Source organism: Brassica napus, chromosome C9 (genome assembly GCF_020379485.1).
Source record: "Brassica napus cultivar Da-Ae chromosome C9, Da-Ae, whole genome shotgun sequence".
Classification (NCBI taxonomy): domain Eukaryota; kingdom Viridiplantae; phylum Streptophyta; class Magnoliopsida; order Brassicales; family Brassicaceae; genus Brassica; species Brassica napus.
Window position 1 is genome coordinate 36,944,265 of NC_063452.1, and position 26,618 is coordinate 36,970,882.

At 33.3% G+C, this 26,618-nt stretch overlaps 2 protein-coding genes across 3 annotated transcripts; one reads left to right on the top strand and one right to left on the bottom strand.

Annotated features, from left to right (window-relative positions):
• Nucleotides 1-1,159: 1,159 nt before the first annotated feature.
• LOC106366390 (pyruvate dehydrogenase E1 component subunit beta-1, mitochondrial) lies at nucleotides 1,160-4,754 on the top strand. The gene is made up of 14 exons (XM_013805991.3): nucleotides 1,160-1,315; nucleotides 1,472-1,527; nucleotides 1,642-1,704; nucleotides 2,003-2,083; nucleotides 2,170-2,196; nucleotides 2,303-2,365; nucleotides 2,472-2,558; nucleotides 2,786-2,911; nucleotides 3,367-3,500; nucleotides 3,581-3,653; nucleotides 3,752-3,817; nucleotides 3,992-4,030; nucleotides 4,120-4,244; nucleotides 4,330-4,754. The coding sequence occupies exons 2-14, from the start codon at nucleotides 1,483-1,485 to the stop codon at nucleotides 4,493-4,495; spliced, it is 1,095 nt and encodes a 364-aa protein (XP_013661445.1). The 5' UTR covers nucleotides 1,160-1,315; nucleotides 1,472-1,482; the 3' UTR covers nucleotides 4,496-4,754.
• Nucleotides 4,755-17,357: 12,603 nt separating this feature from the next.
• LOC106366391 (probable serine/threonine-protein kinase At1g54610) lies at nucleotides 17,358-20,886 on the bottom strand. 2 transcript variants are annotated; one of them, XR_001273634.3, is made up of 8 exons: nucleotides 20,246-20,886; nucleotides 19,823-20,107; nucleotides 19,317-19,634; nucleotides 18,877-19,104; nucleotides 18,680-18,780; nucleotides 18,451-18,577; nucleotides 17,826-18,336; nucleotides 17,358-17,529 (listed from the first exon to the last, which is right to left on the bottom strand). XR_001273634.3 is itself a non-coding variant. In XM_013805992.3 (7 exons), the coding sequence occupies exons 1-7, from the start codon at nucleotides 20,600-20,602 to the stop codon at nucleotides 18,010-18,012; spliced, it is 1,743 nt and encodes a 580-aa protein (XP_013661446.2). In that variant the 5' UTR covers nucleotides 20,603-20,886; the 3' UTR covers nucleotides 17,713-18,009. The 2 variants fall into 2 exon arrangements, 1 of the variants encoding a protein (XP_013661446.2); XM_013805992.3 differs by lacking the exon at nucleotides 17,358-17,529 and having other exon boundaries at nucleotides 17,713-18,336.
• Between the last annotated feature and the right edge of the window lie 5,732 nt (nucleotides 20,887-26,618).

A 26,618-nucleotide genomic window follows, 5' to 3' on the forward strand; every position in this document is an offset into this window, starting at 1 on the left:
AATATATGAATTATTACAATATGCTAATAAGTTTGCCAAAAATATAAATCAACATTAAATGAAATTATACATGTCATATTTTTCCGGAAACCATGTCATCAATTTTAGTAATCATGTCATATTTGTTTTGTGAAATTGATTGTAAAAATGACATGTGGTATAGTATAAGGGACTTCAACGATGGAATCATATTGTTGACAAAGAAAAAAAGTTCCTAGACTAGCCTTAAAAAAATTTAATCACAAATATAGTTTCTAACATTTAAAATGACCAAAATATTTCATTAAAAAAAATAAATAGACACTTAAACTTCTAAGTTTAACTTATATAGATAGGATTTAAATTTGAGGAGGGGAGTTTGGGGGTGAGTTTAGGATTTTTAAAAATAAACAAATAAATACTTAAATTTAAAATATATTTATTAAATAGTTTTAAGTTCTAATTTTTGGATTTCAAAATAAAATTTCTAAAAAATCTTCGAAAAAAATTTATAAAGAAGTTTGAATTCAAAAATGTATAATTCGAAAACGACAAAAAAAATTGTTTTTTATATTGTTTATTTATTAAAATAATTATATATATTTATATATTTATTAAATAAGCGTATAAAGATGTGAAATGTCTTTTGGCTATTTAGCGAAAATCTTTTGGTCATTTTTTGTGTGAGTTGTTTTGATGAAAAACCACATATATTTAGGATTATTTGATAGAATTATCCAATAAAAAAATGTAATAATCAAAAATGTCAACTATTCGATCATAACTAGTGTTTTTAAAACCAGACCGACCCGGTGGTTGAACCGAGTTCGACCATGAACCAGTTACATAACCGGGTTGAGTCTAATGATTGGTTCGACCATGAACCAGTTACGTAGCCAGATAAGATCTCAGAGTTATTAAACTGATAAAAACCATTAAAACTATCAAAAATCTCTAAATCATCGATATAAACATAAAAGTAGTTTATATTTATAATATTTTATCTTTTAAATTCATTTATATTTTAAATATGTATCATATTTACTAACATTACTTTTAACATTATACACTAAAATTATATTAAATCAAATTATTGAACCAGGTTTATCCGGTCAAACCATATTGAACCGTGACCCAAAAATTATCCTGTTCAAGTTCCGGTCTGTTTTAAAAACACAGATCATAACTAATCTACGGCTCGTCTAATTTAATTAAAAATCTCGTGTGCTGTGTGTTGTTTCTACAACAGCAAGTACCCTTTCGCTCAAGCTTTGAGTCGTCGTCTTCTTCTTCTCTTCTCCGAATACGCCGGTGCTGTAGATCGTACAAACCTAAGGTAATCCATTCCTTCTCCGCTATCGTTCGACTCTGCTTCCTTCGCCCTTCTCTTCTCGGGATTATGATTTCTCTATTCGTTTTTTTTCCGACGATTGTTAGATCCATGGCGATTTTGATCATTCGTATCTTAGAGTACTGCTGATTTTGGTTTCAGATAGAGAGAAAATGTGGGGAATCTTGAGGCAAAGAGGCATTGATGGAGGCGGCTTGGTAAGAGGATACGATTTGAGAGTTCTCCTCAGTGTCTGGGATACAGATGGATTTCTCCATTTTTTTTTTGTTTCTTTCGCAATTTCGTGATTTTTGAAAATGGATTTTGAACAGTCTCTGAGGAGGACACGATCCGCATCGGTTTCCGCAAGGAGCTACGCAGCTGGGTCAAAAGAGGTGATGGATGAATGTTGTAATCTGGGGTTATTGAGCAATAGTCGTTAATTAGACGAAATGCAGAGATAGATAAACATAGAACAAATTGCTAATGACTCATGTCACTGAAATTGGTGAGTTTTGAGGACTCACATAGTAACATTTCTGAGACTACAGTTTTAGTTCTTGTAGGAGCTGACTAGTAAAATGAAGCTGATCAACCTAACTTAATCTTCAGTCTTTCTGAAAGATGTTGTTCCTTAAATACTAAAATACTGTTAAGGTCACTTACATTTTCCGTGTGCAAATCCTTGTTTAGATGACAGTCAGAGATGCCCTGAATTCTGCAATTGATGAGGAGATGTCTGCAGATCCAAAAGTATTTGTCATGGGTGAAGAGGTTAGTTTCTGCTGACATGATTGATATCATCTATATCCTTTATAGTCAGGTATTGATATTTCATCTTTCGTCTTCTTCCTTTTTAGGTTGGACAATATCAAGGTGCCTACAAGGTTAGAAACTCAGAATTATCTGGCCTGACGGAAATTGAATTTTTTTTGGTTAAATATCTCTTGTTTAATCCTTATCTGATGCTGGATTTTCATCATCTACTCACAGATCACTAAAGGACTTTTGGAGAAATATGGTCCTGAGAGGGTTTATGATACCCCTATTACGGAGGTCTGGATTTCTTATAATATTTTCTTGTGTATCCATATGTCCCCATGTTTCTCTGGTTTGGGAAGATTTCTGACAGTAATCTGTTATTCTGTTAACCATGTTTTAGGCTGGATTCACTGGAATTGGAGTTGGTGCCGCCTATGCTGGCTTAAAGCCTGTTGTAGAATTTATGACGTTTAACTTTTCAATGCAGGTTAGCGTTGGTTTTCGTTCTATTTTCTAATACTACATTTTGCCTCTTTCCTTGAGTTTGATTACGCATCATTGTTGCATTATGGGATCATGCACTATAGTGCAACTATGTTACTAGGCATCATTTACTTTATCCTCTTTTGGCATCTCGTCATCGTTGACACTAAAGTACACAGACAGTTTTTATCTTACTATCTCTATCCTAACATCTTTTTGGACTTGTTTCAGGCAATTGATCATATCATTAATTCTGCTGCGAAGTCAAATTACATGTCTGCTGGACAGATAAATGTACCCATCGTCTTTAGAGGACCCAATGGTGCTGCTGCTGGTGTTGGTGCTCAGCATTCTCAGGTAACCGCTAACACAAATTCTGTACAACGTATCTTTTCCTTCATACCAAAAGAAAAGTGAATATTTTCTGTTGCTTTTGCATTCTTTCAAACGTTGCCTTAAAACTTCTAGGTAAATGATGACGATAATTTAGGATGAAAAAAAAAACAGGCTTTGGCTCTAACAACGATAAAAAAAATTTCCCTAAATAAGTGCATTTGACAGATTGATTAAAACAGTGTTGTGCAACTGTTCTCGTAAGCTTGGTAATGATCACATGGAACTATGAATGTCTCAGGAAGGGCCTAAAGCATTAACGATATGTGCATTTAGGATTTATCTGTCTTTGTAGATATAATCATTGTTTTAAAAAGATGATACAAGGATCCAGGAATAATCTGTGCTTACGACTGCGTGTCACCTTGTATCTGTATCTCTGGATGTTAAACAGAGATATTATGTTCTACATTTTGCAGTGCTATGCTGCCTGGTACGCCTCAGTTCCTGGTTTGAAAGTTCTCGCTCCATATTCAGCTGAAGATGCTCGTGGTCTTCTTAAAGCTGCCATTAGAGACCCTGACCCTGTTGTCTTCCTTGAAAACGAGTTACTGTATGTAGTATACCTAATTTGAGATTTGGTCATGTGATTAGAGCCCAAAGTCACATACTAATTTGATTCCCGTCGCGCAGATATGGTGAATCATTTCCAATTTCAGAAGAAGCACTGGATTCAAGTTTCTGTCTTCCCATAGGCAAAGCCAAGGTACTGTCGCTCATATTTGTCGTCCTTTCCGTGTTTATCTCTTGTTTATATTCTATCTAGCAAGTTGGTTGCTTTAATGTTGTATTGGGCTATAACAGATTGAACGACAAGGAAAGGATGTAACAATAGTAACTTTCTCGAAGATGGTCGGTTTTGCCCTCAAGGTTTAAGATTTCCTCACCTTCACCGAGAATATTTTTGCCAGTTTCATGCCTACCAGATCAAATATTACTTTCAGATGATTATTGCCTCACATGCTTAAGTATTTTATGGTTCTTTTTACAAATTGGTGCACCTCTTTGTTCCGTCTCTGAATTACGTAATGTACATGATTCCAGGCAGCTGAGAAGCTCGCAGAAGAGGGAATAAGTGCTGAGGTATGAAGATTTTCGGTCATCTGTCTTGTGATTTTTCGTTACAGTGATACATAAGCTCTGAAACTTTGGTTGTTGATAAAAATGGATAGGTAATAAATCTGCGGTCAATCCGTCCGCTAGACAGAGCAACCATCAATGCTTCAGTGAGAAAAACAAGTAGATTGGTAACAGTTGAAGAAGGCTTCCCTCAGCATGGAGTCTGTGCAGAAATCTGGTTAAACTTCATTTCACCGACTCAAAAAGAACCATATATTTATTGTCATTGTCAAAATTAATGTAATCTATTATTGGTGGAACAGTGCGTCGGTTGTGGAGGAGAGCTTTTCATACTTGGATGCACCGGTCGAGAGGATAGCAGGAGCTGATGTACCAATGCCTTATGCAGCCAACCTAGAGAGATTGGCTCTTCCTCAGGTAGAGGATATCGTTCGAGCAGCCAAGAGAGCTTGTTACAGATCCAAATGAAAAAAAATGATCATCGTCAAGAACACGTTCTTCTTTGATGAAAGTAAAATAAGAAAGAAAAAAAAAGAGGAGAAATTGATGTGTCTTTTGCCACAAAACCACCATTCGTGATTTTTATTTGACCTTTTGCTATTATTATTCTTGCTAATCGTCGCTCACTGCGGTTTTCTTTTTCTTTGTCCTTTCCTTTCCGAATTGAAAAATTTTAATCTTGTGGGGTAATTGATAAATTGATCGAGAAAGCTGGTAATGGAGCTCACAGCACCTGTCTTTTCTTTGTGGAATGATTGGAGCACCACAAAGGCCCCACCAAATAATGAATGAAATTTTCGTATTCCTGTTTTTTTTTGTCATCTGTTTTTCCCTTTTCAAATCACTAAATGTCAGCGAGAATGTAAGATCAATAGGTTCACTACTAAACAGAGACGAATTATGCAATTTTATAGAGAAAAGCATACATGAGATCTTCGGCATGTTGTAAGAAGTACCGTCAGACATGGATCTCATAAGATGGCTTAGGATGATGCAGTCAGGCGTAAATTTTCATAAGACAGGTAGAATTGCTGGCTGTAGAATCGTCTTGTAATATTTATCATAGTTTGTAATATAGCATAATTAACCATTGACAAAAAAAAAACCTCAGATACTGAAACTACTATTAACTATTACATAATAACAAGGGAAAATTTCTTAGATATACACATATTAATTTTCATTTGCTAAAAAAATACACGAACTATTTTGGATCCCTGTTTAATACACTAACTAATTTTCATTGCCTATTAAATACACAAACTTTTAAAATTCGCAGATTTTACACATCATTTTAGACGGCGTTAACTATATTTAATGGAAGTGACGACGGCGTTAGTGTTTAATTAACACGTGTTTAAATTGTGAAAAGAAAATTCCTTTAAAATACACAAACTATTTTTCATTTGTTAATAAAATACACTAACTATTTTGGATCCCCGTTTAATACACAAACTAATTTTTGTTTTCTATTAAATACACAAATTTTTAAAATTTTCAGATTTTACACATCGATTTAGACGATGTCAACTATGTTTACCAGAAGTAAAGACAATGTTAGTATTTAACTGAGCATGTGGTTAAACTGTGAAGAAAAAATTCTTTAAAAGTCCTCCAATAGATTATATTGTTAGCTTTCTTTTCCATTACGTTTCCATAATGTAAATTTTTTTTGATGAAATTTCAAATTTTTTATCATAGTAGAAAGAATATATGTAGAACTTAATTCATAACACCACATTTATTTATCATAATGTAAATTAACCTTGAATCATTATCATTACTATCAAAGCGAAGAACAAGAATTTGAAATGCATAACACTAAACTAATTCCAAAATCAGAAACTCGTTTAAAATTATGTAGTTTTCTTCGTCCTTTTCACGACATGGAAATCGACTCCACTTCGAATCGATATAAAGGGAAATCAAAGTAAAGAAGAAAGAAAACAAACATAGTTTGAAGAATAAAAGAAGTTGGATGAGATTAGAGTGTCAAACTCGAATTGAAACTAACTCAAATTAATTTCAATTGGCTGAGGGTGAGCGTGCCTTTCATAGTTAAACCATTTTTTAATTAAAACATTGTCTTCACTTCTGTTAAACATAGTTGACATCGTCTAAATCGATGTATAAATTCTGCAAATTTCAAAAGTTTGTGTATTTAATAGAAAACAAAAATTAGTTTGTGTATTAAACGGGGATCCAAAAATAGTTCGTGTATTTTATTAGCAAATAAAAACTAGTTTGTGTATTTTTTAAAAAAAAATATTTTCAAAATTTAAACCCATGTTAATTAAACACTAACGTCGTCGTCACTGCCGTTAAATATAGTTAACGCCGTCTAAAACGATGTGTAAAATCTGCGAATTTTAAAGTGTGTATTTAATAGGCAACGAAAATTAGTTCGTGTATTAAACGGAGATCCAAAATAGTTCGTTTATTTTATTAGTAAATGAAAATTAGTCTGTGTATATTAGCCCTGTTCTTTTGCGGGACGCAGCGTCAGCGGCGAAAACCAAAATTTAACGAACAAAACAGAGAATTGCAAACGCAGCGTCCTTATATACTTCCCACCAACGACTGTCGCAAGTGATCTTTTCGGTGATTTCTTCGCCGCTGTAAAATGCAGCGTCTCCCGGACAATCTTGACGTGTGGCTTGCGTCAATCCTTTGACTCTTTATTTTAATTTATTGCTGACCTATCCTTTTAAATTCTTTTATATTCTGCTGATCTGTCCAGCAAAAGAACAGGGCTATTTAAGGAATTTTCCCTAATAACAATGATTAATAAGGGAAGAGAACAAAGAAAAGACATCTTCCTTCCCCAATTTAACAACTATAGACCCTGTAGAGGGCGAAACTTTTTCATCATCAAGAACCTTTTATCCTTTAGCTATTAACCATTGGACATGTGTCTGAGAATTGAATGCCTTGCAGCTTCCTCACTTTTAATCCTTTAGCTAACTGATTAATGTGCCCTTCAGTGCATAAAACAAACAAGAAAGGGAAGAAAGGATCTCTCTGCCTTAAACCTTCTTTCGGGAGGATTCTTTCATAAGGTTTATCATTATTCAAGGCTAAAAAACTAATAGACGATACACACATTATTACTCTAGCTTTCAGTCTGGATGGAAACCCCATAGATTTCATCAATGCTTTTGCATAACCGAACTCTATTATGTCATAAGATTTGGACATATGTCTTTGTTGACATAAAGTCACCATAGAGCTTGACATTGGCTCTTAAGTTGTGGATGATCTCATGAGCAATTACGAATTGTTTGTTATTAGCCCTTCTTCAACAAAGGCAGATTGTGATTCTGGTATAGTGTCGAAGAAATGGCTTAAGTCTCCATATCAGAATCTTTGAAATGGTCTTCTAGAGCACCAAACATATGCTGATGGGGCATAAATTGGTCATCCTCATTATGTATTGAACTTTTGAAAGGAGACATAGAAAATGTACCAGAAATGAAAAAGTTTGTAACTTAGTGACTATAGTCACCTGATCTCCAACAGTATCTCAATATTAATGGAAAAAAAAAAACATGTTATTTCATCAGCTCTAGAAGCACTGGAAGCTTTCACCGCAAAACGGATTCCTTTACTAATTTCAATACTTTCCTCACCAATGATCATTCATCTAGCATGAGCCTTTAGGAAGTAAACCTTGGAAGAACTGATCAAAGTTTCGCTGATTTGAAAGATTTATATAAGTACTTGAAAGCCTCTTCAACCTTGGCTTCTTTTGAATACTGAAGTTGCACATTTTCATCCAAAAGATTTGAGATGCGATTTTTAGCTTTGTTTCCTTCACATAAACGTGAAAAAAATTGGTATTTATGTCCTCATTACAAGCCAAATTTTACTTGATTTTCTGACTCCAATACTTTTCCTCTTCTTTGTACTCTTTGACCAATGATTTCTTTAGATACTCCACTCTTATACATGACAGAAAGAAGGCGGACTGCTTTTTTTCAAGAGTTTTTTCAATCTGATAAATCTTATCCCTTGCATTCAAGTTCTGTTCCTTTCATTTTCTGAGAGATTTCTTACATCTCTTTCATTTCTCAGCAACAGATTCTCCAAGGAGAGGATGGTTAGTTAACGCTTTCTTGATGGTCTCCTTCACCAAGGGTTTATTAAGAAATCTACTATCAGACGTGAAACTGCCCTGGTATGAATCAAAATAGGCAGTCAGCTTAACCAATACAAGTATGTGGTCATAGCCTCTCTTCTCCAAAAATGTTTGGTTAGATGCCGGAAATAAGTGAAGCCAAGTTTTGTTCCCCAAGCATCTATCCAGCTTGCTTTGAATCCATAAAGTCCTTCTCATTCCATCCCAAGTGAATCTATTACCATACAATTGGAGCTCTTGAAGATAAGCCAAGTCAATCATACTATTGAAGGGTTGGAAAGATGCTTCACTTCTCCTTGGCCCTCCCAATCAGAGTTAGGCCTCGGTGAGAGCAAATGAAACATTCGATTAGAACAACAGATTTTTACAAAAAAAAATTAAGGGCATCATCTAAGACTAATCTTAGGTATATACCAAAGGTATAAAAATATTTTAAAAAACATTAGTTTATCCGATGAAACAACTGTGGTAATTATAATAAAGAAAAATTGAAGTATAATAAAACCTTGAGTTTCTTAAAGAACAAAATGAAAACAGTTGCTAATTATTACAAAATAGAATAGTTAGAGCAGTTTTTGAAATGTTTTAATGTAAAAACAGATAAAATTGTACCGTTAGTTTGAGTATTGCATAAGAAACATTGATTGAGTATAAACAGAATCATGTAGACTCTGCAAACCAAACTGGTAGCTCCGATTGATTACGTTAGTCATTTTATCTATAAATCAAATTAAAAAATTTTGATTTGTAAAATAAAATAATATTTTTTGTAATTAATATTTGTTTTTTAGTTTAATTTAAAAGGTACTAGGGTAGGTCCGCCCTACGGGCGGGTAAACGAATAAACAAATAATATAAATTACTTAAAATGTTTAACTTATTTTTAATTGAAATTAAAATTTTCATGTTTTTATTAAAAAAATTGGTCTATTTATTTTAAAAATCATAAACATAATAATATTAAAAAATTTATAGGAGATTAGTATTTTGCTTTATTTTAATGTTTGTTTTAGTTTAACTATAATAATAGTTAGAATTAGTTTTTAAAAAATTGCTAGATGAGTTTAGTGAAGTTATAACTTGTAATAATTAGTGCAAAGTTTGATCCATTCAAGTCAGGTAGACTTCATACAAATATAATAGTGATCATTACTATTTAAAACTATACATTTTTGTTTGTCTTAAATATATTACTATTAGGTTTGAAAATAAAATAAATCATGTAATCTAAGTAACTCATGAATATAATTTAAAAAATAAATGGTACTTGGCAATTAGCATTGTATAATTCTTACACTTTATTACATATATAATTAACTTATTATATATTAACTAACAAATTCTTTTATTATATATTCTGATCGTGGATGGATAATCTTTTTTTTTCTTTGAAAACACTATATATTGTTAGATAATTTAGATGATTAGAGGGATAACAAACTTGCGTGTAAACTATTGCTTTTATGGTTTGAATGTCTCCATGGTGTGTTCAGCATCCATCTTTTTAGCTTTATCTTTTATGTTAGTGTGAGTTTGTAACGTTATATATCGCTATCTCAATTTTTAGTTTGTGGTTGTTGAATTTGTCGAATAAGCTGCAACTTTTTTAACTGTGTGATTTTGAGTTCAACCTCCATTGCGAGAAAGGAACTATTAAAAGGGATTCCATTTTATTTCAGACTCTCAAACCTTAAAATATATTGTTTAAATCATAAAAACAAAGTTTTTAATCTCTTTGTAACAGATACATGTGTCACATCGGATTCCAGTGGTGTAGGGATGCCATGTAATTGTAGTTTTGACATTCAAATAAGTTACAGCGTAAACTGATAGTCTTGTTACCTTAACCTCGTGGAGTGATATCCTTAAAGAAAGTAAAAGCAGTTCCAGTAGCAGCGGCGTGTGGACGGGAGTCTCTAGCATTGGTCCATTTTGATTGTGCTTATTCTCCACCCAAACATGTTCGACTGATCTATGTCTCCTCCATGAATATATCATTATTGTTGATGATCCATAACCTAGACCATACAAGTTCAAGACTAGAGTCCATTGGGGGTTTACATCCAGCCACATGGAAGACCCATTCAACTTTAGTCTTTATGAGTTTGACCATGTCATTATGTAGAGTATCTTTGTAATCAATTCTCCCGTTTGACTCCACCTTGTATGAACCACTATATATAGTGGTGTAAGCAATAAGAAATATACAACACATTCTCACAAATCTTCTCTCAAATCTTAACACGTTATCAGCACGAGACTCTCTCCACCTGAGCAATCCCATCCGTCGGCGATCATCTCTTTTCCGGCCATCTCTTCCGGCCCTCGGTCTTGCTCCGCCGGCCAAGTCTATCCCTCTCACGGTTTTCCGGCCAGCTCCTCCACCTCTCTCTCAACCACCTCAATCCGCGGATCTCTCTCTCTCTCTCTCTCTCTCACGGTGGTCCATTCAGAATCCTTGTGGTGTAAAAGGTAAACTAATCAAAACCTAAAGATCTAAGAACATCATATATCTGAATCTTGGATCTATATGAATCCTAAAACTTATAAAAATCTATAGATCTAAAATTATCTCAAATATTAATCTTTAATCTAAGATCTATATGAATTTTGATTCTAAAATTATTTGAATCCTAAAAACTTATAAATCTCTAAAGATCTAAGTATCTCTAAAAAACAAAAACTTATAAAACTTATTAATCATCTAAATATCTATATGAATCTTGATTCTAAGAACTATTTGAATCATAAAAAATATTAGAGAAAATCATAAAATCATAAGCCTTTAAATCGGCTCTCCCTTTTTCTCCTATTTGATCCGACCTTAAATCCGGATTGTCTAAAGGATCAAAACCCATAATCAAACCCTTTGATCATCTGCATCACCAGCTATTCTAGCAGAATGAATAAGCCGGCCATCAAAAACCTCACCATCAAAATCCTTAAATCTAAATATGTATCTTGATGGCCATTATACATATCAATCCCCTAAATCCTTCTTGCTTGGTTTTCTCAACCAGCAAATCCAAAATTCAAAACAATCAAAAACATCCTGAGCCATTTCGGCCAGATTCTTTGAAAATCAGTCAAACCAAATAAAATCAAAATAAATCCTAATCAATGCATATCTTTGACCATTGATGTTTGTTTTTGTAACTGATAAAATTTTAAAAACTTTTCTGATTTTATAAATGCATATTTAATTTTTATAAATGCATATTTGATTTTAATAAATGCATATCTTTGACTAGGTAGTATTTTAATTATTATAACCTATAGTCTTGATTTAAATTAATATGTCATAAGATAAAATAAATTTTGGTTTGATATCATTTGATCACATTATTATTTGTCAAAATTTATCTATATCTTAACCGGCCTTGAAATCGGTTCATTATAATTTGAACAAATGATATAAATTTATCTTGATCTAATACCAACCTTAAAACTGGATTTTGTGATGATTAAATCATATACTGAACATTGATCACATAGTTGCTTGTTAAAGTAATCTTGATCTAAAACCATCCTTGAAGACTGATTTTGTGATGATTGAATTGTATACTGATCTTATATGCATATCTGATAGCATCTATTAGATTAGTAAATCATTAGATCAAACTCGGATTATTTTGAACCAACCTTTTTCCATGCATCCGATTGTCATTTTGTTAAAACCGATCATGCATGTTTGCATATCATTGACTATTCTGATCATGGTGCATTTAAATTAAAATTTAATTGATTCATATTGCTTGCATCTAATTGATTCATATTGTTTGCATCTAATTAGATTAAATCGGTTATTGTTTAAACTAAGCATGTTTGCTTTAATTGAAATAATAAACCTGCCTTGAAACCAAATTGATTGAAAATCTAATTGAATTTGGTTTAGACATATCCTGAAAGTTATAATTTTTCCTTGTCTTTGTTTACCCTGTAAAGGGGGGAAGGAATCAGTTTTATTTTATACTATTTAAAAACAAAATATCCTCATGCATTAGGAATCACATATAGATTGTTTAAGTCCAATGCTTAGTTCTGAACATGCATTCAGTTATTTCTTGATCCATGCATTTGCTTGATTTCATCCATTTTGCTTGATCTCATTTAATAAAATGATGATTGATCCTTATTCAAATTCTAAAGGGCCTTAATACCCTATATATATAATCAATCCAATTTGAATTATAATTAAAAGGATTACTAGATGCAATGATCAATTGATCATTCTCATACTAAGATTGCTTAAGCAAATAGATTATATGATTTGAGGGAAAGCCTTATTGAAATCATATACATTGATTTATTCTATTGCTTACATAGAATTCTTAGTGCTTGAATTACTCGTTAAATATTCAGATGTCGAGATTTGAACCCTCAGATTACTCTGCCCTAAATCTCTCTGGAGATAATTACCTAGAATGGGTAAAGAATACTCTTGTTGCCCTGAAATCCAGAGGACTCGGACAATGCATCAATGAGTACAATGATATCGTTGACAGTGAAAGGCATAGAGCTATAACGATTATTCGTTATCATCTCACTGAGGAATTAAGAGACATGTATCTCTATGTTGAGGATCCTTGTGACCTTTGGTTACAGTTAAGGAAAAGGTTCAAACCGGTATCGTGGCAAAAGGCCAACCATGAATGGGAGATCCTCAGATTCCAGGATTTTGAATCCGTGGACAAATATAATTCTGCTCTGATGGATATTGCTTATAGTCTTGAACTATGTGGTGAAAGGATAACACATTAATTCTTTATTATATAAGACCTACTCCACATTCCATCCAAATGATGTGCTGTTGCTACACACGGCTAAGAAGTTCACCACTTATAATGACCTTTTGTCATATCTTTTGGCTTCTGAACAGAGAAAGCAGAAAATCAAAGATACCATCAACAGATTTGACAAGCTTCAGAAAAGATACATTGAGCTAAAGAATAATGAGATGAGGCCTCCTATAGCTGATGAAGCTGAAGTTGAGCGCCATATGGCAACACATGCATTGTGAAGGCCATATTATATAATTGTCTTTTGACATTCTCATTTTCATGTTTCATGAGTTTATGTTTCATGAATTGCTTTGATATTTTGCTTTATACACGACTTCATTAATAAAATGAATTGCTTTGAGTTCATGATCATTATCTTATTCAAACTGTTGTTTGATAAGAAACTATATTTATATGTCTTTATTGTGCCAAGATAAATATGATTGAGGATTAATACCCCAACTCACTTTTCCAAAGAGTTCAAAGAAGCCTTTGACAAATGGCACGACATGCTCTGCCATCCAGGTTCAGTTATAAAATACTCTTGAACTCAACTGGACATTCCTTGAAAGAAAGGAAAAGAAGCTCGACCAAGGCTTTGCCTAAATGACATTATATTCACCCTATAAGGTCCATTGAATTAAGAAGAAAAAATGGTTTCCAACAATGGACAAAAGGGAATAAGAGTTCCTAAATTAAAATCGCCTAAGTGGTCGAGACTACATTCTCTACTGATCTAGTGATCAATATGATATTAGGCAAATAGCCAGGGCAATCATGTTTGATTAACCCACGAAATTTATCATTTAGATGGCATTACCATACTTAGCCATTCAGATTATGATGAAAATATTTAAAAGGGCACAAATGTTATCCCATAAGATCTCACGTGTGTGCAATATATCTATGCACAAGGGAATTTATTATCCCAAGCACCACGAATTAGAGTATGTTCATGAGGGGGAGTGAGGACAAATCCCATGATACATGACCATACTAAAATCTGTGAAACATGGTCCACAACCATATTACATATTGGTTGAATTTGATATAAAGACCATTACCTATAAGGTTCAAATTCTAAAAGTCCATATGCTTGGGGACACCATGAGTTATAAAAGAATGAACCTGCATCAGGCCATAGTAATTATATCAGGCCATATAAGTGATCATAGATATTCCCACCTCAGACTGATACAGGTCATGAGTCCAGACATATATCATCTTAAGATATTATGAAAGAATCCACCACAAATATATGTGCCATCTAAGATCATGTGATCTTAGAATCTCATAAAGAGTATTGGGAATATATGTTAGATATATATGATATAATGGTTCATCAATTCAATGCCCTCTAACGCATATGATACAGCTAACAAATAAATTATTGGATATTGCTATTTAATAATATTGGTTAAGTAACATATTAGTTCATGTAAATGTTGGATATAACAAAACATGATTGTATGTATAACAAAATTCAGCCCTAACCAAGTATTGTATTTCACCCAACACACTTAAAGCCAAAAATGAGATTGGTGTAATTCTTTACAATATACAGAGTCTTGTAGATAACCAAAACAATTTTGGTTAGTATAATGTTTAACGCTAACAAATGAATCATCGGACATCGGATGTTTTAATAAAGCATCAGCTAAAAACAACATTACAAATATTTGTAACATTAACTAATTATTACCCACTAACAAATATATTAACATTGATAGATAAATTACTCCACATCAATAATTTAGTAAGTAAAATTAATACACATAAATTTAATATAAAATAAAAAGTTAATTAAGACATTTGTTAAAGATAATAATTGAATTACAACAAATCAACATTCACTATACCACTGGCTAAGAAAAATATAAAACTTGTAATTACAATGGATAACAATTACATGAACGCTTAACATAACTATTTATATTACCAATTACATATACATGTACACATAATATTAAGCAATTTTATGTATGTGAATGAAAATGACCTACGAGCAGTTCAACGGTTAGCAAAAGGTTATGAAATCCAGAAGAAAATCTTCTTATAATTTTCTAGGTGTAATATTCTGAAACATAGTAAAGTATAATTAGTGTTAGAGACTAGTTATAAAATTTTATTTAATACTACGATTTGGCCGGCCCTACGGGCGGGTTTGTAACCAAAAGATACATAAATATAACTTATTTAAACGTAAGGTGATATTAATTTTTATTGTGTGTGTTTTGTTATTCTTATCATATATTATGTTTATCTTAATATTAACATGTTCATGGATACATAATAATTTTACAATATGCTTCGCGCGGGAATATTATATTTGTTGTGTAACATTTTATATTCTTAAAAAATTTTAATTTTATTATCTATCTCAGCTGTATTTTCTATTGGAATACATTATTTGCGTGAGATTATTTGTGTATTATTATATGTTTTACTTAATTGTATATAAAAGTTTCAAGTTTGATGGTGTTAAGTCTAGAACAGTTAGATTTGTTTTGTTTAAGGCTTATATTGTTTCATATCGCCAGAGCTATATTGGCAGTACGTATCATTGGGTTTTAGTGTGTTTGTTTGAATTGTCAACGGACCATGAGGGATTTTGTGTAAGAAATATAGTAGCAGATGCGTAAACATATATGAGAGTATTGTGATACAGTCGTAAAGAAAAGAAAAAAATACAGTCATAGCGATGCTGCGTGAGATTATGTTACCAACAGAGGTTGTGAATATTCTTATATTACTTTGAATGCAATTTTGAGTGATGACTTGTTCTTGTTGGTTAGGTGGGTCAACTCCCACCGCTGAAAAAGAAAAGAAGTTAACCATAATGGGAAGTTTTGTGTGGTTTCTCAGGAGATAGGTGTAAGGATTGTTCAGAAAAGACTACGTACATTGGTTTACTCGGCGATGCTGTCTTTTAGGACGATGTTCTTTCCTAATTGAGGCATACACAGAGAAAAAAGTTCACTGTTGTGTGGATGCCAATCTATATCTTTTCCCCATCTCTTCTAATCTAATCCTACCAGATTAGCCATCTTAAACATGGTAGCTGAAGACCTGCTTATAATCGTGGTAGTTGCATTGAAATTTAGATACTCAAAATTTCATCAAAGTAAAAGTAAAAAAATATAACGGTTCATGAGATTCATAATTTGTCCATAGTGAACCTTTTACAAACATACATTTTACAAACACTATCTCAGCCAAATATTCTATAGAAATTTGATGGTACATATAAGCAATTTTAGATTTCATGGACTTATATTGGGATAAATGAAGATGGTGCCAAATAAAATTCCATATTAACTTGCTACAGTTTTTAAATCAAGGAGCTCTATAAGCCAATAACTATCATACGTAATCTAAGGCAGACATACCTTCAGACTGAAGCTTCAAATAAATGAGCCACTCCATCCAATGCACGGAAGAATAACCAAAAACCAAGACAAAGAAAAGAAGAAGATTAAAGTGAGTAAAAGGTATATTAGATGAGCTAACTTTGTCCACTGTGCTCTTATGCATATAATTAATTTTTTAAGTAATTCAGACCAACACTTGGTAGAACACGACACGATATCAACTTATCATCTCCATTGAGCTTTGAAAAACAAAAAAAAAAGTAATAGATTCAGACGCAGTGAGATGCTGATATGTGGAAGATCGACCAAAAGAGCCAGATTTTATATTGGGCTTTACCTGTTGCGGTTGTCCAGAATCGGTCAATCACCATACCTTGTGAAAACAAAAAACACAAACCAAGACTAAAGCTTGTTAAACATATGATCCTAATTAGAAGAAAGAACATGCGTTGAGATTAGTCGAAATCAATCTATCACTGGATTGTGAAGCAGAGCGTCTTTCTCTGGGATTGTTGTCTCCTATTTCCGATTTTAAATCATGTTCACATCTCTAAAACATATGAAACTGAGGTTACCATTGAACTTGGGGATTTGCTCATCTGTGATCATGAATCTCCGTGGTCGCCAACTAAGAGGAGCTCGACGGACTTTCGAGTGATGCTAGAGAAACACCGAACTGTTTCGAAGAAAGTGCGACCAGATGGAATAAGCTGGGAGCTTGACGGAAATATATGTGGAGGAGACTCACTGTGGGTCTATATATATAGAATGATAGTGGTGTAGAATCGGTATAACCATCACATAGATCCAGGGGGTTACAGTAGAAACGAAGAGGTAGATCGAAATCTTAATGTGGAGTTGTGGACTAATGAAGGGATAACCCAAATTAAATGACGGATTAAAGCATTTGCGAGACGTTACGGTTATCAAAGGGCGTCGTCTTTAGTCGGGGCGTGCTTTCGTCGGCAAAGAATCAGCCACAAGAAAAAGAAGGAAGAAGAACCTAATACATATGGGTCTCAAATAAGAAGCGGGCTCAATTTTAAAAAAAAATAAGCGAAGCCCATTTAGAAAAAATAACATTTCACAGTAACAAACGTCATGCGCGTGAGCGTAAGAATTTAAAAAAGAAAAGAACGCGTGAGAAACACCGATCCACTCCCGACCCGCCAAATGTCCAAAACGCCCCATCCTCCGTGCTGACGTGGACACCTGAGAATGGAGCACAAAGCAACTTTATATATATAAGATTAAATAGTAGATTATTTTAATAAAATGAGATTTGGCCTATAATCTAGTCATAGCAAAAGGTTTAGAGGTTTAATACTATAGCAAAATACTTTAAGCTACGATCTTTTTCCCAATCAGGTTTTGTTGTCACAGCAAAAGGACAAATTCGATCAAAAATAGGTGGAATAAACCCAAAAGCAGAAGTCAAACATTTTGAACATCTTAATGTCTGAAACCACAAAACCCATTTCAACAATCTGTACATTCTAAAAAAGTACCTGAACTGTGTTTTTACATGAGCGTCAAACCACATTTCCATTCGTGCAATATCTCGCTCATACTATTCTGCTACAAAGAATATGACTTTCTTCAACTAATCTCTCTCCTTTGAATTGAAATGGAAACAACCTCTTATTCTTGATGCACTAATGTAACTTTCAACTTGTTTCCCGTTTACTTATCCTATCTCCGGTTCCCAAAAACTTCTGATCTGCTCCTGAAAAGTGAGTCCATAGATAGCCCCAGCGCTGGAGGAGGTTTAAGCCCCCATATGTACTTTCTAGAAGAAGACCCCCGGGTTCCTTCTTTGTTTGAAACCTTTCTCATTGACGTCCCTTCCCCAGCCTTCAGTGATCTCGATGACCCGAAAGAAGCCTCAGGCTTTGCACCAAATACAGAGCTTTTCGTTGACTGATCTTCCACTGGGTGCCCAACAGCACCGTCCTGGTGAGGAGGCGGGAACTTCTCGCTCTTGCTCTTTCCATGTGTTTGTGGTACCACTCTCCACCTCTGCAAGACACATTAGGGAAGTGTCAGATACAAATTTTTAACTACTCGCTCCTGCTCTTTCTATGTGTGTGTGCATGAGTATGAATGAGATTAAAAGGGGATTTTCTTTCTCACATCTAAGTTTGCTTGAATCTCGGCATTAGCTTCTGGAGCTGGAATGGCTCTCCCAGTTCGATCACCACGATACCTTATTCTTCTTGCTCCTTCCACACCACTAGCTTTTCCAGCAAGACCCTTTTGCCTAGACAAACAAATGCAGCCACCAGACAAGACAAATTACAAATCAATCTAATCAATAGCAAGTGCAACCAGAAAACGCACAGAAGAAGTAAAAATTAAGTACCTTCTTGCCTCTTCGTCCCTTAGCTTTATATTCAGCTCTTTGGAAGGTGGATATTTTGGTAGACTTGATGGATCACACGCTAAAGGTTCACTCGTAAAGAACTGCACACACAAACCAGAAGTGTTTTTTTCATCTAATCACGAACTTACCATATACAATCAAACAATAGAAAGATTTGGAGAGGAAGGATGGCTCACTTCACTACTCAAGGCCGAGGTAGAAGTTCCTCGATCAACAGGATCTATGGCAAGAAGTGTCTCGACTAGATGCACAGTGGATGGGTCGAAGCCGTTGAATGCTTCAGCCACACAACGTTTGTACGGATGTTGGGGCTTAAAAAGGGTTGCGTTTGCCAATTTGTACTTCTTCCAGTACAATTCTGAAGGCGAGCCACATAATTTAAATATCTTATGAAGTTGTTCCACCTACAAAATGAACAAATTAGCAGTTTAAACAACAGACTTATTAAAAATAAAAATTTCGGGCGTACATACATTTAATATGGTCCCAAGATCATGCAAGTTGGTTTCCAAAAATAAGTCAAAAGAAACATTAACTTCTCTCTATAATGCAACTAAAGATAAAGAGGCCCTACACATCTGTATATGATAAAGATAAGACAATGATTCTGTTTTACCTCTGTTCTTCCTGGCATAACGGGCTTGCCCGCAAGTAACTCTGCCATGATACAACCGGCGCTCCAAAGATCAACGCCAGTTCCATAGTTGGTAGCTCCAAGAAGAAGCTCGGGAGGGCGGTACCAGAGCGTGACAACACGACTAGTCAGCGTTTGCTTTTGCTTTGGATCGAAAAACGTAGCCAAACCGAAATCAGCAATCTTCAGTATTCCATCATTATCTATCAGCAAATTGGAACCTTTGATATCCCGATGTAACACTCCTCGGCTATGGCAATGCTCTAGCCCCGATAGTAGCTGCTTCATAAAACATTTCACCTGAAGAAAACAAACAAAATGTACTTCAGATTATGTAAAGATTATAAAGAACAAAAATCAATGAATGACAATTCATAAAAAACATTAAAGTCACTTATATAATGACAACACACAAACATCAAAATTTTAAAATTCATGTAATCTTATGTAAAACAATAATACATTCATCAGTGTCACAACACACAAACCTGAGAAAGATCAAACTTGACACGTTGAGCTGCAGCAAGGCCAGTGAGATCATGCTCCATATACTCAAAAACAAGGTAGAGACTACACGAAACCCTCGAAGCAACTAACCCTTCAAGCTTTATGACATTAGGATGATTCAGCCGTCGCAGCACAAGAATCTCTCTAGCCATGAACTTAACACTCTCTGCTTCCAAATTATCAAATCTAACTTTCTTCAAAGCTACAATTTTTCCAGTCAATAGATCCTTAGCCTTATACACATTGCTGTAAGTTCCTTGCCCAATCTATAGAATTACAACATTCATTACATCAAAAACAAAAACAAAAAGTATAATTAATTATTAATTAATCGAAAAAAAGTAATTAACTTTCTAATTTTATCACTTTATGCTAATAATGATTAGTGTTTTGATTATGCTTACCTTCTCGAGCTTCTCGTATGTGGTGGCTCGCCGTGGAGTCAAGTCTTTGATCGACTCGCCGCAAGCAGCAATCAGCCAAGGTGGCCATCCTTCCGGCGCACGGAGATTCATCCCCAACGGGCGGCGAGAAGAGCCGGCGGAGAAGTCACTGGTGTGCCACGTTCTCGCCGTTTGAATCTGAGTCGAACCTAAATCCTTCTTGCTCCCTCCGGTTTCGATGACCTCCGGTACATATACGGCGGTGGAGGAAGAAGAAGGCAAATGATTCGTCTTGGTTTCACGGCGGAGGTTTCCCGGAGGAGCTTCATCGGGATTATGTTTTCCTCCAGCGGACTTCTTGCAGAAAACGCAGCCCATTGTTTTGAATCGGCGAAAGCTCTTTTCTTTAGTTTATCATATCGCCGCTGTGAACGGCAAACCGCTAAACTGATGTTTCAGCTTTAATGTGTGCTGTTTTTGTTTGTCTCACTTGGAAATATACATTACACTGTGGGAATAGCATTTTGTCAAACGACAGAGTTTTGAAGCAGTGGAGTCTTTTGCACGTAGGAGAGTGAAGACGGGTGGTTTTCCGTTAATAGTTAACGGTGGTTTCACATGGATGATCTTTTTAGAGTTTTACTTTGAGATTTGTCTCTCTATGTAACTCGAAGACCTGAGAAAGGCTATTAAAGCTGGGACAAAAGCCTTTCTCATTGGTAAAAAAATTGAAGCCCAAAATTTATTGGACTTTTTGCAGAATTGACCTATAACTTAAAGTTAAACACAAAACTAACTTTTTTTTTTTTTTAAATTGGTTTTGCCCTATTCACCCCACAAGTTCATATAATTTACGAAAATGTCATCAATTTTTTTTTCTTTTTTTTTCCGAAAATGACATTTTTACTCTCTCACCCTCATCATCTTCAAGTAATTACAAGATTGCCATTGTCATCAATACCACAACCACTATGAACAACCAATTTGAAGCTCTTAATGCTCCCAAAATCGATTTACCCTTCTTCTTTTTCCATTCTTGTGAACTAAACACAACATATCTCTCACTTTCTCTCCACAATGAGCTAAAAAAACCCAAGATTTTGATTCTAAATTTTTTATGGTTCATAGAGTCATAGAAGCTAACGATTCTGGGTGGGTTACTTTCGTTTGTGATTCTGTGTGCTTGGAGAAGCCTTATGTATGCTAAGGAACTTATCTCACCAATTTAAGGTATGACATCGAGTTTTTTTCCAGATCTGTTCGTCAGACGACTTACTTGGGAAGTCGTCTGGCTGTAGACAACTTACCTGGAAGTCGTCTGGTCAACGCAGAGGTTATTTTTGCAATTGACTTTGAAATCTGTAACCTGAGACGACTGAAAGTTAAGTCGTCTGTTTTTGTTTGGTTTCAAAAAAAATTCCAAAGAACCTAGACGACTTACATTTCAGTCGTCATAGGTGGGTTTTGCATTTGACTGGATAATTTCAGAAGTTTGACTTCCCCAGACGACTTACATTTCAGTCGTCTGGCGAAAATTAAAATAATAATATTTTTTTAAAAGTAGACGACTTACAGTTAAGTCGTCATAGGTTAGTTTTGCAATTGAAAAAAAAAACTTCAAAATTTAATTATACACAGACGACTTATACTTCAGTCGTCCACGAGACGACTTACTTGTAAGTCGTCCAGGATTTTTTTCTGAGATTCTGGTCAAACCTCGTAAATCCTGGACGACTTACATTTCAGTCGTCTCGTGGACGACTGAATTATAAGTCGTCTGTATATAATTAAATCTTGAAGTTTTTTTTTTCAATTGCAAAACTAACCTATGACGACTTAACTGTAAGTCGTCTACTTTTAAAAAAATATTATTATTTTAATTTTCACTAGACGACTGAAATGTAAGTCGTCCAGAAAAGTCAAACTTCTGAAATTATCCAGTCAAATGCAAAACTAACCTATGACGACTGAAATGTAAGTCGTCTAGCTTTTTTGGAGTTTTTTTTTTAGCCAAACAATAGTAGACGACTTATTTTTCAGTCGTCCGAAATAACAGATTTCAAAGTCAATTGCAAAAATAACCTCTGTGTTGACCAGACGACGTATAGTTTAGTCGTCTGGACAACTTAGATTGAAGTCGTCCGCGTCTTCTCCGCTAGTTTTTAAGACTTCTACGTTAGTTTTTGAATAACTTGTATTTTTAAGAGTGATAAGTAACTACAAGATATGTAAAACTCATATTTACAAAATATGTTCTCTCCCTTAGTTTTACTAAATTTGACTAAGTTTTTCAACGCAAACTTATAATAAAATATGATATGCTTTGACTAGTTACTATTGTTTGTTTCCATCTCTTAAGTATTATTGTTATAGACAATAATGATGACTATTGTTATGAGTTGGAAGAAGGGTTAAAATACTTCTTAAAATGTTGTATCAATATAAAGCTACCAACATTCTTGTTTATTAAGATGAGAAAAAGGTCATTGGAGTTTATTATTCCATATGAGAGATCCAAAGATAAGAAAAAGGCTACTGAAGTCTATTATTTCATTGATTTGTAAATGTGTAAACACATTGTTAGCACATTTAATACATCTTGGAAAACATTATTACTGATTTTACAAAAAAATCACAACTAAAAGAGTAGACATGCAATTCACAAAACAGACCACAAACAAAACTATTATAGATCATTCCTCTACAAAGACAAGCTTGGATTCCACTTGAGTAGACAAGACCACACGACTTTTAAGAAGTCCAGACGACTTCTAAGAAGTCCAGACGACTTCCAAGAAGTTCAGACGACTTTGTCAGAAGACTTTTAGGAAGTTCAGACGACTTCCAGACGACTTTACAGGAAGTCCAGACGACTTTACAGGAAGTCCAGACGACTTTACAGGAAGTCCAGACGACTTCCAGACGACTAACAGGTAAGTCGTCTCAGAAGTCTTCCAGATCTGAAAAACCTGCATATTAAATCCAGATCTGAAAACCCTGCATATCCAAAAATGTTCAAATGGCTTAAAAACAGAAAAAATGAGTGAAAGATTAGATAAATCTACCTTTACAGAACACACAAAAATACATATCTAAAAATAATAGATCTACCTGAAGTCCAGACGACTTCCTGGAAGTCCAGACGACTTCCTGGAAGTCCAGACGACTTCCTGGAAGTCCAGACGACTTCCTGGAAGTCCAGACGACTTCCTGGAAGTCCAGACGACTTTGTCAGAAGACTTCCAAGAAGTCCAGACGACTTCCAGACGACTAACAGGTAAGTCGTCCAAGAGGTCTTCCAGATCTGAAAAACCTGCATATCAAATCCAAATCTGAAAAACCTGCATATCCAAAAATGTTCAAATGACTTAAAAATAGAAAAAATGAGTGGAAGATTAGATAAATCTACATTTATAGAACACACAAAAATACATATCTAAAATTAATAGATTTACCTTTAAATTAATGGAAGATGAGTACCATTTGATTAAAAATCTGTAAAAGAGATAGATTAGTAAGAAATACATGAGACAAAACTGAAAAATTCATATAAAGTTTGGTGTTTTCAAGTCAAAGAGATTAGAGAGAGGTTGAAGAGTTTTAGAATGATGAACATTACATTTTTGTTGCAGCCATTTGAGAGGAGGAGAGAGAATGTGTAAATTTTTCTTTATATAGGGAGACAAAAAATCCAATTAGATTAAATATTTTTTACTCAGACGACTTCCTGGACGACTTACATTTCAGTCGTCTGGTGAAGAAATTAAAACAGACGACTTACATGTAAGTCGTCCAGAAGAGTTTAATATTTTTAGCGGGAAATTAAATATTTTTAGCGGGAAACTAAAATAGAAGACTTTCCAGACGACTTACAAGTAAGTCTTCTGGTTTAAATTATTTAAGCGGGAAAATAATTTTTTAAAAAAAATTTAGGCGGGAATATTTGAACGACTTACATGTAAGTCATCTGTTTTAATTTCTTCACCAGACGACTGAAATGTAAGTCGTCCGAGTAAATTATTCAACAGACGACTAAAATATACGTCGTCCGAGTAAATTATTCAACAGACGACTGAAATATAAGTCGTCCACACCCTAAACATAACCCCTAAACTTAATTATCTAATTAAAGACTTCATAAAATCAAATCAAACTTGAAAAATGTTTACTATACACATAAATAAACACATATAGGTGAAAACTAATTTTTGAAAAAAACATTTTAGTTTTCCAAAATCTAACCCTAACAATACATACAATACTACAACATATGTTTGCCAAACTCCTAAACCAAAGTATTTCATGATTCACTACTTCCACTCGTCTATCTTCAAAACAAATCAATTTTATCATATCTTAATTTATATCACTTAAAACTGTTTATAATTACTTGATTTTTATTTTTCACGCATCAAAATATTTTTTTACAAGATTTATAAATTATTTTTAAACTAAACCGGTACCAGACGAATTACACTTCAGTCGTCCAGACGACTTCCAACATCTCAGACGATTCAGACGATTTACTAGGGCTATATTCGTAAAAATGGCTTCTGTTTTTTTGTTTGGTCACAAGGGGCTGAGCTGTAATTTCACTAGGCTTTTAGGTTAGTTTTGCATTTGATTCAAGTTTGGGTATAAGTTTGGGGTTAAAATCAAGTTGTGGGTTAGTTTTGGCAAAAACCCCCAAAGTTATTCTACTTTTTCGTTCAAACAGATTTGACTTTATGTTCCTTTCTTTAACTTAAATTTAATTTTTATTTTATTATGAATGTTACTCAAGCCGTTTGTCAACTACCAAAATAATTTGAAAACCAGTACTGTGTACAACAGAATTTTTAAGAATATCAACATTGGTTTTCAGCATTTATCACTTTTTGTTTTTTTGTAACTTAGCATTTATCACATTATTAAATTGTGTAAAGATAATACGAATCTTTATTAGCCATTTGAATTAAATAGGGTAAAATACTTTATTTTCCTATAAACTAATCATCGTGTTCTAATTATTCATACATAATTTGTTAATTGATATCATATAATATATCAATATACTTATAAGAGTGGGATACCATACAAATGGGGAAAAATGGTAGTGATGGAGGAAAGAAAAATGGAGGGATTTTGGGTATGGATTACAAATAGGGTATCTTTGGGGTGTAGGGAGTACAATTGCTGTATATGATTTAAATATTTAAATTTATTGTATCATCTTAAAACAACTAAACTAAAGCTACTGCCTGAATAGAATACCTAAACTCCATAAAAATAGGGCTAAATTAACGGAAAAAATCTTAATTAGATGGATGGATCTTAATTAAAGTTTTTAGAATTTTTAGTGTGTTATGACACATCTATTGAAATCTATACTATTAAAATTGAAGTCAAGACTTCTTTTATGTGTGATTTTTTTGGACCATCCTTAGAAACTTTTTATCAAAATTTACATAACTTAATTATAATATCTTCATTTTTATTTGAAATACTAGTAAATATCTTAAATAAATGTCTAACAAAATCTTTCAAATATCTTTTAGAATCTTTTTAAAATATATTTTCAAGATTAGCTAATTAAAATTTTAATTATCACAAAATATAATTAGAAACTGAATTTTAGTTGAGTTTTGATTGTAATTTTTTTTAATAATTATAGAAAATACTTTAATAATATTTTAATGATAATAACAATTTTAAATTGATTTAATTTTCAAAATCAATTAAAGAAATATTTTAAAAGATGTTTTAAAAAAGAAAAATTCATTTCTATTTCTAATTCAAAAAATAAAAAATATCTTATCTTTTATCACATAAATTATGACTTATTTCACATGTGATTTTTTTTTTAGTTTAGACCAATTAAAAGTCAAACTTTTAAATACTTTTACCATGTAATACAATTAATTTACACATCCCTTCATAGATGAAACAATTTATCTTTATTCATATCGTATATATAAAACTTTAGTTTATTGTTTCCGTGTATTCTCATGAGTTAAAAACCAATTATGTTTATTATTTAAACAGTTATACTAAATTGGTTTAATTAATCATTATATACCAAATTCTCTATTATGTAGGTTCAATTTAATTTAATTTCCACTTATATTTTAAATTTAGAAATAAAACAAATTTATGTAAATCAGTAATGTTACATAATAATGTTTTCAAAATAAATTTTGTTATAAAATACAAAAGTTATAAATTTTATAGTAATAATATTATAAGCCACACAAATATTATCATAAAATTAGATTATATACAACACAAAGTTATATAATTATTGATATATTTTATTGAATAATCTAAAATATTTTAGTATAAAAGAAAATTCTTACGATCGTGCGAGTCAAGATCTAGTTCTATAATTAATTTAGAGGTTGTTTACCTCCACAAT

What these genes read in the sequence shown, in the direction of transcription:
- LOC106366391 (XM_013805992.3), bottom strand. Translation starts at nt 20,602, where the DNA reads ATGGGCTGCGTTTTCTGCAAGAAGTCCGCTGGAGGAAAACATAATCCC. An exon ending in CATACGAGAAGCTCGAGAAG is followed by an intron (nt 20,108 to 20,245) that starts GTAAGCATAATC and finishes GTAATTCTATAG; the next exon opens with ATTGGGCAAGGAACTTACAG. An exon ending in TCAAGTTTGATCTTTCTCAG is followed by an intron (nt 19,635 to 19,822) that starts GTTTGTGTGTTG and finishes TGTTTTCTTCAG; the next exon opens with GTGAAATGTTTTATGAAGCA.
- LOC106366390 (XM_013805991.3), top strand. Translation starts at nt 1,483, where the DNA reads ATGTGGGGAATCTTGAGGCAAAGAGGCATTGATGGAGGCGGCTTG. An exon ending in TATTTGTCATGGGTGAAGAG is followed by an intron (nt 2,084 to 2,169) that starts GTTAGTTTCTGC and finishes CTTCCTTTTTAG; the next exon opens with GTTGGACAATATCAAGGTGC. An exon ending in GGAGTCTGTGCAGAAATCTG is followed by an intron (nt 4,245 to 4,329) that starts GTTAAACTTCAT and finishes TTGGTGGAACAG; the next exon opens with TGCGTCGGTTGTGGAGGAGA.